The sequence below is a fragment of the Paralichthys olivaceus genome, chromosome 5 (genome assembly GCF_024713975.1).
Source record: "Paralichthys olivaceus isolate ysfri-2021 chromosome 5, ASM2471397v2, whole genome shotgun sequence".
NCBI classification, from domain to species: Eukaryota; Metazoa; Chordata; class Actinopteri; order Pleuronectiformes; family Paralichthyidae; genus Paralichthys; species Paralichthys olivaceus.
This window is the reverse complement of record NC_091097.1, coordinates 14,548,058-14,560,603: the sequence shown is the minus strand read 5'-3', so window position 1 is coordinate 14,560,603 and position 12,546 is coordinate 14,548,058. Positions and strand designations below refer to the sequence as shown.

At 40.5% G+C, this 12,546-nt stretch overlaps 1 protein-coding gene across 1 annotated transcript; it reads left to right on the top strand.

Moving 5' to 3' along the window:
• Positions 1–51: 51 nt before the first annotated feature.
• On the top strand, positions 52–12,050 carry LOC109638700 (heparan sulfate glucosamine 3-O-sulfotransferase 6). Its single transcript, XM_020101795.2, has 2 exons — positions 52–875; positions 10,784–12,050. The coding sequence occupies exons 1-2, from the start codon at positions 370–372 to the stop codon at positions 11,400–11,402; spliced, it is 1,125 nt and encodes a 374-aa protein (XP_019957354.1). The 5' UTR covers positions 52–369; the 3' UTR covers positions 11,403–12,050.
• The last annotated feature ends 496 nt before the right edge of the window (positions 12,051–12,546 follow it).

Below are 12,546 nucleotides of genomic sequence, written 5' to 3'. Positions count from 1 at the left end.
AAAAGGGAGGGGGCGTTGGAGACGCAGAGGAGAAACCTTGAATGAGGGATTAGTGTCTCAGAGCGCACAGATACAGCAGACTGTCAAAGTCTCAAGCAAACGAGTCATGTTAAATGATAAAACTTTCTCCACTGAGCAGGATTAGACTCATTCTGACCAGACTTTTCTGGACAAAGACTATGAAGATCATTTTTTGAGAAATCCTCTGTGTGACTCCGCTGCTGAGAGGAGCTGTTCCATGTGATGGCTCACTTTTACGCAACAGGTTCTGCGATATAATTTTTTACAACAGTAATCGATCAATGTAGGAAGAAGAAGAAGCATGCTGTCTCCGTTTTGGCCCTTGGGCATCGAGCAGGAGATCAACTCATGGGATGTAGTGGAGGCAGAGTCAGGTTCAACTTTGGGAAGGCGCTGTCCAAAGCCTCGGTGTTTTTCACCATGGTCCTGATCTTCACCTTCTTCTTCTACTGCCTCACCGGATTCTGCGACTCGGCTCCGAGGACCCTGTACAGTCAGGGGGGTGCAGACAGGGACTATGACGTTCTGGACGATCATCGCCGCGTACTGGACGACCTGCGACCAGCGCAGAACCGCTCTGACTCCGCGGACGCACGGAGGATGGACGCGCCAACGGGACGTTTGCTCCCTCAGCGCGCACCGGACAGCGCGAATGAAAGCGCGCAGAGCGGCGGCATCCCCGTGTCCAATACCTTCGGGACCAAAAGGTTTCCGCAGGCGATTATAATCGGCGTGAAGAAAGGAGGGACCCGCGCACTGCTGGAGTTTCTCCGCATCCACCCGGACGTGAGAGCGGTCGGTTCTGAGCCTCACTTCTTCGACAGGTTTTATGATAAAGGGCTGGAGTGGTACAGGTAGGCAACACCATCAAAAGCATCCTTTTTACTGATCCTATCAGTATATCTACTGATTTTTGTCACATTATAGATATGATAGTCTGCAAATTAATCTGTAATAATAGGCTAATATATACTATTTGCATTTCTTAGTTTCTATAGTTTTGGACTACATCTCTATATATATATACTTAAACTTAAGTCTGAAAGAAGTCAGATAGATCTGGGACAGTAGCAACACATTTCACTCTATAACTTTGGCTTTTTGTCTCAATAAACATATTAAACTGAAAATATGTTTGATACCATGATGATATTATCGTGCTATGATATTAATCAGATTACAAATATTGAGTTTAGTTTTTTATAGCCTATGTAAAACATAGGCATACCATGAGTCATGTCCAGATGTTACAGGTGTAATTCAATCTGTCAGTGTGGGACAGGAAGAAGTGCAACCAACTCCTGTTAAACATATTTATGGTATAAAACTGTTTTTACTGTGCACATATTTTTGGTTTGTTTTCATATAGTATATATATATATTTAGCTTGCAATAGGAATCTGTCAAGTTTAAACCTCAGTCGATGCAGGATGATGTATGGTGCCATGCTGAGGGGTCAGTGTGAGCAGCAGTCATGACACCCGTTCACCTGCATGTGCAGAAGTGCTGATGTCTCCAGTCAATAGACAGGACAGCCATACACCGGCTGATGTATTCAGATCAGCTAAAGCCAATATTCTCCTTGTGTGTGTGGATCAAAATGCTGGTGAGGTCCCTGAGGAGCAGTTCATCTCCTTTGACAGTCATCCATATAAACGCCATTTATACACTTCAACATATCGTCCACATTCTCACCTTGCTCCCACTGGTTCTGCAGAAGAGGCCAGACACTGAAACATCACGTTGATTAATATCTCTCTAATAAAACTTTGATAGATACAAACAGCTCATTGAAGATGTTATGGCCTTGGCAACGAGTTACAGTTTTACAGTTCTAAAAACAGATGAAACGCTCGTCTGCCACTGTCCCAGTGACAGCAGCAGCTGATTTGAGGTGACCAGGCCGACCAGAGCTATCATTTGTGTGTAGTCAAGGCCCTAAAGAAGGATTTAGACGTGGATGAAGCTGATCATCCCCAGATGTTGTTGAAGAAGGTCCCAGCAGAGCAGTTCACACACTCATCAGCAGTGTCAGAGCGCTGGACCTGTGAGTTCAGCAGTAAAGGTGCCATGAGGAGACAGTGACACTGATTAACAAGCACTTTGGTAGCTGAAACACTGAAGTGTAATTGAATCTTCTCTTGTTTTTTCTTCTTTACCCTCTTGGATCTTAACTGCAAGGACACATGGAAACACTTTCACCATTGATAATTTTAGCATGCTGTTAAGCGTCCTCTCTTTTTTTTCCCTCACACAAGCGTAAACACACATGCACCACATGTAGGTTAACACGTCCCTCCCTTATCTAGCGCCCTGATTTTTTTCACTCCTCTCCTCCTCTTTCTACACCACATTCACAACCAACTTTTTTCTTTCAAAATTATTCTGTCCCATTTTATTTATCACAGATTTCTCTCATTCGTTGTTTTTCCCCCTCCTGTCTAGTTTACCTTCTACTTTTTATTCCTTTAGTGGCGAGGAGGTCTTTATGTGGAAATACCTGTGGCAGACCTGGTGTTTCCAGGCCATGTTTTATGTGTGTTTCTGTGTGTTTTAATTAGCCTCACTGGTGCTGTAAAGCTATTAGTGCTGTGACACAGCAGCAATACTAACTGTGATAGTTAGGGCAATCACAACATGGGCTGAGAGGAATGATTCTTTAATTATCAATCAGTTTACTGCCTGTTCTGTTCAGTTTAAACCCAAAACCGAGAGACATTCAGTTCACCATCCTGTATGACGGAGAAACTGGGACTCTTTCTGGGTGTGCTCTGATTTTTTGTCCAATGTCAGCTGGAATTGGCTCCAGCCTCTTGGGAGACCCCCTGGGGAGACTCTCAAATTATAGACAATAACTGGAGGATTTTAGAAGCTATAAGATGAGCTAATGTCCTGCATCTGTTACCAAAATAATTGTATATACATTTATTGTTTCAGTTCTAATTATATATCCAAAAACAAAACTGATGTAGAAACTGGTGGTAGATTTTTCAGTAGCTACAGTCAGCATGACGCTCATGAGGAATAAAAGTCTCAGCATTTGTTTTTTAATAATTATATTTATAGAGTGAATGAGGGTCTAAATACAGTAAATTCAATATTTTTATATTTCAACTTGATCTCATGATAAGGATCGGCATCAGCTTTTTGTAAGTAGCTGTGGTGGCAGGGACTGCAGGGGACCTTTCAGAATCTGTGTGTAGTTCAACAAACTGCAATGTCAATACTGTAGGTTTGAATAGACATCCATGTCAAACAAACGAGTCGCACCTGACTGTCACACAAACACACACGCACGCACACACACACACGACTGCTCCTTGTGACTTCAGGTGACCCTTGACCAATGCATGTATTTATTTCAGCCATGAATCCAAAAATAAGTTCATCATTTTATAGCAGAAAGAGTTGGGCGTTCATGAAACATAATGAAAACATAGCAATCACCAAGTTGTTCCAGATTGAATGAGAGCAGATATTGGACTGAACCAGGGGTGATCCACAGACGTGGCAGCGTAGACGTGTTGTTTCACCAGCATTGTCTCCCGTGAGACAAACTTTGACAAACATCATTCATGTATGTTTTCCATCGTGATCCAGTCATTTCTCTCCTTCTTCTCCACCCGTCTGTCTCTCCACCCCATCCTCTTGTTTGCATGTGTGTATATGAGCCGATTACGGGAATTCAAAAGCCACAAATAGCGCATTCAAAAAATTTAGCGAAGATTTAATGATTTTCTGTGTTGTTTTATGGTTTCAAGGGGAATTCGTAAAAGTGATGGGTTTCAGATGGGACTTGAGAGCCACCACAGAAAACAGAAAAACCTCAGCTTTCCGTGGCACAATGGTTCTGATTGTCACGGCTTTGTCACCATGAGGTGGCCTGGAATGAGTAATCTGTAAATTCAGTCTCTTTTTTTCTTGTATCTTGTATCCTGATGTCGTTAGAATAAACACATTTGTTTTTGTTGTCTCGTAGGGGAACAAGCTGTGGTTATTGCATTGTAAAAAATGATCAGTTAATGAATCCAAGAACCAAAATAAGATCCTGGAAACCAAGTGACTGGTCTGATTTATGAATGGATCATTTAAGCTTTTCTATTTGAGGAAAACCACCACGTGTCATCAATATTTTGACAGCTTGTCAATTAGTTGACTTACTGTCTTGACACCAAAGGCCATGCCCGATCGGATAGCTATAAAAAATATAGTACATATCCTTTATGGGCAGCAGCTCAAGGTCAAACAGAAATGTCAGCAGTGCTGCAATTGACAGTGGTCATTATAAATACAGATTTATGTAAATATGACTGAAGTGATACCAACAGTATGTCAGTAGGATTATTTTAGCTGGATCAGTTTTATCTTACAAAATGCAGTACTATTAAACCCACACTGTTTTTCCAGATTAAATTGGTTTTGGAATCTATTACAAAATAAAGAGAAATGGCATTTTATTAAATTTTCCACATCCGCATACATTTTTCACATTACTGCAATATATTGATAAGATAAATTTATTGTCATTTACAGTTTAACTGGAATAGTTAAAGTGGAATAAACTAGAAACTACTTATTTACAAGTAGTTTTCTGCAGTCTGTATGTAATTGTTTTTGCCATCTTTGCCATCCATACGAGACATATTTAAAGTCATTGATTAGGCATGGCAGAGTATTGATTGGACAGTATTTAATCTGCATGTGTATTGAACAGGAGCTATTTGTTGATGGTTTTAATAATGCGTTGCATTGGTGAATATGGATTCATCTTGATTAAATGTGTAATATCAGATCTTTACTGTTAATTAAAGCTAGAACAAAATCATTAGCTTTATGTCCTTAATGTGCTGTTTCTATGATTTTTTAAATATGCTTTATCCATCAATTGATTTTGGTCTTTTTTAAAAACCCTAAAATCCTCCTACAACTGCATGAATATGTTTCATTTCAGTTTTTTTTTTTTTTTTATGAAGCCCGAGTCAAGGATTTATCATCTCGGTCTGGATCTTTAGAAAGATACAATGCTCAAGGTTTACTCTCATGTACACGGAGCGATACCCTCCACAGTGAGGATGATTTTCCTGACACCTCATTCTGTGTCTAGCCCTGAGGCCGTTAATGATAGAGGGCCGATGCTGCTGATTAGTGTAACAGACCAGGAAGTAGTGTCTGTAGTGTTGAGCTGTAGTATGTTTTAATGGTGTTTTTTGGCTACAGTTGGGTCTGGGTGGTGGCGCAAGATTTGAAAAGGCCCACACTCGTACCCCAGATGGTGAGAATTATAATAATTTGAGGTGCATTGTGGTCTATTTTGGGGCGCCTGTAAAATCATGGGGAGGTTTCAGTCGTGTCGTATTAGCTCTGTGCTGTAGTTGGCTATAGTGAGGAAAATGCTGAGTGAAGAAATAATGGTGGATGATGAAATGTTTCAGATGCTTGGCATTTATGCTCAGTTGCGTTGCCATTTTTTAGAAAAGTAAAACACAAAGTTAAAAACAGATGGGCGTATCCAATGGAAATACAATTATACTATCCAAAATTAGATTTAAAAAACAATTGTTTTATCGCACATAGTCAACAATTGCATGGTTTGAAAGAATGAATCTGGTTCTCATAACTGTAATAAATGATGAAAAGAGCCACAACGGTAATGTTTAGCAGTAGGCAGATAAGTGTAGAAGAACTGGGCACAAGTTGTGCACCTAGCATCAGTTATTCAACTAGAAAGTGGATCATAAATCTCTTTTCAGATTCATATTTACTAATTCTTAGATTGACCAGATTTAGAAAATAATTTGGCAAATCAAATGGTTTGGATCTTGGTCTTTCTGTTAGACATTCACGTTCTTCCCATGTCTGCGTCGGATACTCCAACAATTTGGCAGCAACGGTCTCTCCGACGTCATGTGGTTTCTATCCACTTTCTCTGTAGCGGAGAGCGAGGTGATGATAGTCAGCGTAACTGCCAGAAATTCCCCTCCAGGCTGACGCTGACTCACACTGCATCAAGTGTGATTGTGTGTGTTTGCATATAAAGTTTGATACACATTGTGAAAATGTGTTAATAAGTTGTTTTTCAGTCTGAATCCCGTCCTCAGGCTACATTTGGCATTATCATTGTTAATTTGTGTTTCAGTTCACCTTTGACAGACACTATGAGGCCTTGTCGCTTGCATCAGGTTTCTGTTTGGACAATGAGCACATAGACAGCATGGCGGCACTCGCCCTTACTGTTCCAAAAACAATGACGACTCCTCTTGTGTGCGCAGGATCTTGGATACTATCACACTGACTGTATCAGTAGCATGGTGATGCATGCTTATATTCAACTTTCAGGTTTTGCGTCTGCCCAGGTTAAACCCCCAAACAAGACCCCATGCTTCTATTCTGCTTCATCATTTTACAGTTTTGGTTGAAGGCTATCATGAGTAAATGTGGACTGACAGTAGCCATTTAGCTCAACTCAGCATAAAGACTTGAAACAGGTGCGAACAGCTAGCCTGACTGAAAAGTTAAGAAAAGTTCATCCATAAACACAACTTTTAGTTTTATTGATGGTTATATCTTGGCGTTTCTTTCAGTTTACCAGGTAATCAGTGGATAGTTCCACATATTGATGCTCTTTGCCAAGAAATCTGACACAAAACCTCATAAATAAAACTGCAATTGATCACTTTTACTCTTTGTACTGAAAACAGATGCGATAGAATGTGTCAAGGTTCACAAGGTCCTCCTATTTTGTTTTCTTTAGGCTTAACCAGGTTAGGTTTCCAGGTCTGTATACTAAGCTAAAGTTAGTGTCTGGAGCTAGTCAGATACGTACTGAGTAGTAGCAATCTTCTCATCTAACTCCAGTCAAGAAAATAAACAAGTTTTTTCCCAAAAATGTCAAACTCATCCTTCAAACTGTTTATTTGCTGCTTGTTGAGCTCACAGCATTTCATTTGTTGTGTCTCTGTTGTTCTCTGGTCAGAGGGGAATAGTAGTAAATGCTATATCCAGGCGTAAATCGAGGTTCCCACAATTATCCTGACGGGGCTTCCATGACCCGCAGGCTCCTCCTGTCACAGTCTGATCATAGCAGCACTGCTGGGAAGTGTTTTCCTCCAGATTGTTGTTCACTTCTGGTTTTTATAGCATTAATTTTTTCCACTACCACTTTAATTGGGTCTCAGTTTGGACATGCCAGATTCAGATTGTAATCCTCCCTCGAAAAATGTGCATTTAGCTAAAGTAATGTAGTCGTGACTGTAGTCCAGAAAATGACATGATCATTTTTAGGATCTCTTTTGGTCTAAAAATCCATTTTAATATCTGTACACAATGCATTTTGTTGGGGCACTAAAAGGGATGTAGCTGCAGCACATCAGCGGGAGAACCCATAATCTCAGGGGGGCCAGGAAGTCTCTTGGCCACATCCTTGTTGCCAGCGTTAGTATTTAATCATCTGACCCAGACTGCAGAGAACATATCAGTAGATTAATCAGTGCTGCAACACTTTAGGGAGGAAAAGCTCTACATCCTTTTAACAGCAGGGAGTTCTAGACTAATGTGGTTTGTCAGCAAGGCTTTCCAGGGCTGCACGCAGAAGAAAACATCCAGAGTTACTCTCTTAGCATGAGTAGCTGGAGTCTAGCATTATGTGAATTGTGATTTGATGAAAAGGGCTGTGCCGTGAAAATCCTCTTTGGAGGGGATCTCTGTTTAAAGTGGAGCCCAAATTGAACAACATGTTGGCATAAGTTAGTGAGCAAACGTACCGTTCCCATGGGTCCCCAAAAAAGCAAGAAACCTTCTCACTAAAACAATAAATATTACCAATGTATATTGGAAACACAGTACTGCTGTATAATTTGCAACAACAGTAGTTTCAAATGCATATTTCCTGATGCTAAATGAACGAGGTGTGTTTGTAAAAGCATAAGAATAAATTTACATGTATAAGAACATTGACAAGAGATTAATCACCCCTGATCTGTTTACAGTTTCTCCTGACACCATGTACACAGGTAGATTTATGATAGAAAATGGTTTTTATTGATTCTCAGATAATGAGACAGATTGTGATGAGGGAGATAGAGACCCAAGGAGAGTGGTGGGGACAGAAGCCACAATTCATTAACTATTCATGAGAATTGAAGAGACAACTTCTGGTCAATTATCGAAGTGACACTTATGTGAAGGAGTGAAGGACAAATCCAAGACATTGGATGAGAGAGGAGGGGGGCAGAGAAGAAGATGAGTGCTCAGTTTCTCATTAGGAGACACTGAATCCTCTGTGCTTAGTGGTAATGTGTCGCACACATACACACACACACACACACACACACACACACACACAAGTTGAACACTCCGTCATAGAGAGACAGACATATTGATCAGACACAGATAAACAGGGGACAGACAGGGTGAAGCCATTTACAGCTATTGTACTTGGATAATAATCAATTAGTGTATTTTTATTGTGAGTATCATTTAATGGGGAGTGGGTTGACATCGTAACTTTGAGTAAAGAGGTGAAACTCACCCAATCTAATGACTGAATGATTCATTATCTTATGAGTTTTAAAAATGTTCGAGGGTCTGTCTCTTAAGTCCTGTCTTTACAGCTGAAATAAAAAAACTAAAAGATGCAGGCAAACTGCACTCAAGATGTCCATTTGTTTTTCAGCTGATAATAGTTTCAAAGGTTGAAATACATTTCTGCTGCCAACTGCTATTTTTGTACTGACTTGCAAACAATGAGCCCAATGGATTTTATGAATACTGCCTTTCATTAATCACTGATATGAGCTCACTAATAACTGACAACATTAAAATATATTTCTCTTCTGCGTCCATCATTCTTCTACACTTCTGAATGGCCTCTTGTCACTGACTTCCAATCTGAAACAAATAAAGCATCGAGACTCCATGTTTGTTTTCTATTAAGCTACGTGAAAGATCTGTTTCCAGTAACACAGTATACGATGTTTTGAGTGAATTCACTACAGACAATTTATTTGCTGTTTGTAACATTGCCCATCTTGCGTTTGTCACCCCAAGCCCGCCTTATGCATCTGTGTCAAACATAGACAAACAAGACAAATACCGTATCTGCAGAATACGATACCCACAATGCCTGTTTGCCGGAGAGTACTGGAATGAAGACAATGTGTGTAACATGCAGGACAACTACTCTGAACTGTGAGGAGAGGCTGTCGAATCATATTGATGTGAAAAAAGATTCTCACGGCAGATGTGCGCAGATGTTTTTTAGAGAAGAAAGCTTTCCGAAGCAGCGTTCGAGGGGGTATGTTGTTGACGAATACAAATGCGTCAGAAGGATATAAAAAAGATGAGCCATGCACGTGATTAATAGTTTGGAATTGTGTAAAACATATCTGTATTATAGTAAAGAAAAAGTCAACATGTGGATTTTCATTGGCATATTTTGCCCAGCATCTCTCCTTATTGCAGGCATATGTTTAACACACTAGCTGAGCTCAGCAGCTTCATCCTGGTCCCACTTCCTGCAGATTTTGTTTGGGTCCTTGCAGGAGGAGCCCGTAGGGGAGGTGTGTGAGTGTGTGTGTTTGGGACGGATCTTGCAGGAAGAATGGGGGGTGGGAAATCTGTAGGAAATTGCTGTTAAGTGGTTCTTGAGGCTTTGTGGTTTTGACTCATCGAGCCGTAGTGAGTGGATGGTGCTGTTGTGCAGGCCTCATACAGTGAGACTCGGAGGGCCTGTCTGGGGCCATTGTACATAAACACAGAACAGTGCTTGAAGCTTTAATCACAGCAGACTTTGGGGGTGCTTTAATGTCTAGTGTATATGATGTGTTTATATTATCGCTTGATTTTATTTTACCAAAGTCAGTGCGTGATTAAATTAGCAAGTGTGGCAATGAGCTTGGATTTCATGTCGCTGCTCCTGTATTTATTCTGGTTGAACATTAAGGGTAAAAAAGGCTTTAATGTAACTTATTCCCATTGGTGCATTTTAGACAAACTGTAACTATGTGAAAAAGAAAATTAGTATTTTTAAAGCTGCATTAATCAATAATCATATACGAACAATTAATCATATGACCGAGGTATGGCTCGTAGTGATGCACACAGAGAGAATTATCACCTAGTAGTTCCCCGCAGCTCTACAGAGAGACAAAAGAGTAAAGCTGTTTTCAGACATATACTCTGGAAAATGTCTGGAAAGATGGGCCAAGGGGATGTTCTGGGGTTCACCTTTCACATACAGAATGAAGATGTTGAGATTGTCCAGGATAGATGAGTTTACAACAACAGGAGAATGTCTGGAACATGTCTGCTGTTTTAGTTTTTGGCTCTTATCACTAAATGCTCACAAATCTGGTCTTTCTAAGTAGACATCCTTATCGCTGCGTATGAACTCTTTTATCTTTTGCTTTTGCGTCTGTTACGTGTTAGAAACGTCATTACTCACTCACTTATTTGGACACATATTCTCACATGGGTTCAATCACTCATTCATTTTCCAGTCATTTTACTTGGGGGCTGTCTGAACTTCCGGAAAATGTCCAGAGTTTTGATTAATCTGATTGTAAAGCCCACCACATTTTGGGTTCACTCTCCCAACTCCAGATGTAAGAGGCAACTGTTCTCCATGAACGCTGGATTAGTATAGGTAGTTGTTTGAATTTTACCAGCTTGGTGTTTTGGTGTGAAAAGTGTTTTCACTTTGGTTTTGAGAGATCAATCAGATTTGGTGGCATCTGACCCATCTGACTTATTTCTTTTCGTTTAGGAACCTGATGCCTCGGACACTGGACGGACAGATCACCATGGAGAAAACGCCCAGCTACTTTGTCACGAAGGAGGCTCCCGGCCGTGTCTGCACCATGAACTGCCAAACCAAGCTCATTGTGGTGGTTAGGGATCCTGTGACCCGGGCGGTGTCTGACTACACCCAGACACTGTCCAAGAACCCAGGCCTCCCATCCTTCCAGAGCCTGGCCTTGAAAAACTCCTCCACAGGTCTGATTGACACCACGTGGAGCGCCGTGCGCATCGGCCTCTACGCTAAACATCTGGAGAACTGGCTGCAGCACTTCCCCCTGTCTCATTTTCTGTTTGTCAGTGGTGAGCGGTTGGTTAGCGATCCGGCTGGGGAGATGGGCCGGGTTCAAGACTTCCTGGGTCTGAAAAGGGTTGTTTCAGACAAACACTTCTACTTCAACCAGACCAAAGGTTTCCCCTGCTTGAAGAAGCCTGAGGGGAGCAGCAGACCTCGCTGCCTTGGAAAGTCAAAGGGCAGACCCCATCCCCAGATCCCCTCCGAGGTCCTCCAGAGACTGAGAGACTTCTACAGGCCCTTCAACCACCACTTCTACCAGATAAGTGGACAAGACTTTGGGTGGGACTAACACAGGAGGATGCATTATATAGACAGCCTCTTACTTTTTGGAGGGACTGTTAAGGGCTAATGTTCTCAGGTACGATGTAGAGGAATACAAAGTCTGGGACACTTCTTGGACCGTTCTGCCTCAGTGGAATCGACATGACATGCAGCGCTCACAAAATGTCATGTTTTGTCGTAGAGTCGAAGATGACATGCGCACAGTGCTGCCAATATGCAAGTTACACACACAGTTAATGGCTTAGTTATTAAACCATTCTCTTGGTTGTATTTTAATGTACAAAAGTTTAAAAGAAAATAGGTACCAAAGAAAAAGTAAAAAACATTGCCTAGGAAATCCTTTTTTACTTGCTTTATGTTTTGTCTATTAAATAAGATGATATTTATAGTTTCTGTTGATTTGAAATGCAACAGTCACAGTTTTTAAATGACAGAAATGTATTTATTGCATGACAAGGCAAGACAGAATATGTGTTCATTGACAACACATCGGTAAGAAATGTCACACTCCACAATAAACCACTATTTCTTTTTACTGCATTTATATTTTCATTATATTTACTGTTGGCCTAAGAGATGCTACAATTATGATGATATTTCTCTGTATATTGCAGATATACCAGTGATACCTCATCTGTAAATAAAAAAATTAAAACTATTAAGAAAACAAAACATACACAGATTCCATGTTGTAGTTTTTCTACTCGAAATCAAAAGATCAACTTCCTTGGACTGTTTATCACTTACAATAAATTGTACCTTTTCGATCTGTGATTATTTTGAAGCTTTTTTGATATGTAAAGTCCGCAAACCACAGTGGTATGTATAAAACCGTCATTCTGACTCGGATTCTATATGTGTTTTGAAGTAAAGTTTTATGTCATGTGACACCTATACTGTTATGTTTCATCCTTTTTTGTTCTGTAACAAACAAACATGTAGAGGGAACCTAGATATCAAATCATGCACAACTGGGCCACCATTCACTAAAGCTTTGGATTTTTCCATGTGTTAAAGTTTAGTATTGAGACATATAAAACCAATAGCAAGAGTTAAGGAAAAAAATTGAACGCCTGTCTGTGACCTAACTACCACCAGTGTGCTAAAGTCTAGCACATCTAATAACTGTGTTACAGCAGTTAGATTACCAG

What these genes read in the sequence shown, in the direction of transcription:
- LOC109638700 (XM_020101795.2), top strand. Translation starts at nt 370, where the DNA reads ATGGGATGTAGTGGAGGCAGAGTCAGGTTCAACTTTGGGAAGGCGCTG. An exon ending in AAAGGGCTGGAGTGGTACAG is followed by an intron (nt 876 to 10,783) that starts GTAGGCAACACC and finishes CTTTTCGTTTAG; the next exon opens with GAACCTGATGCCTCGGACAC.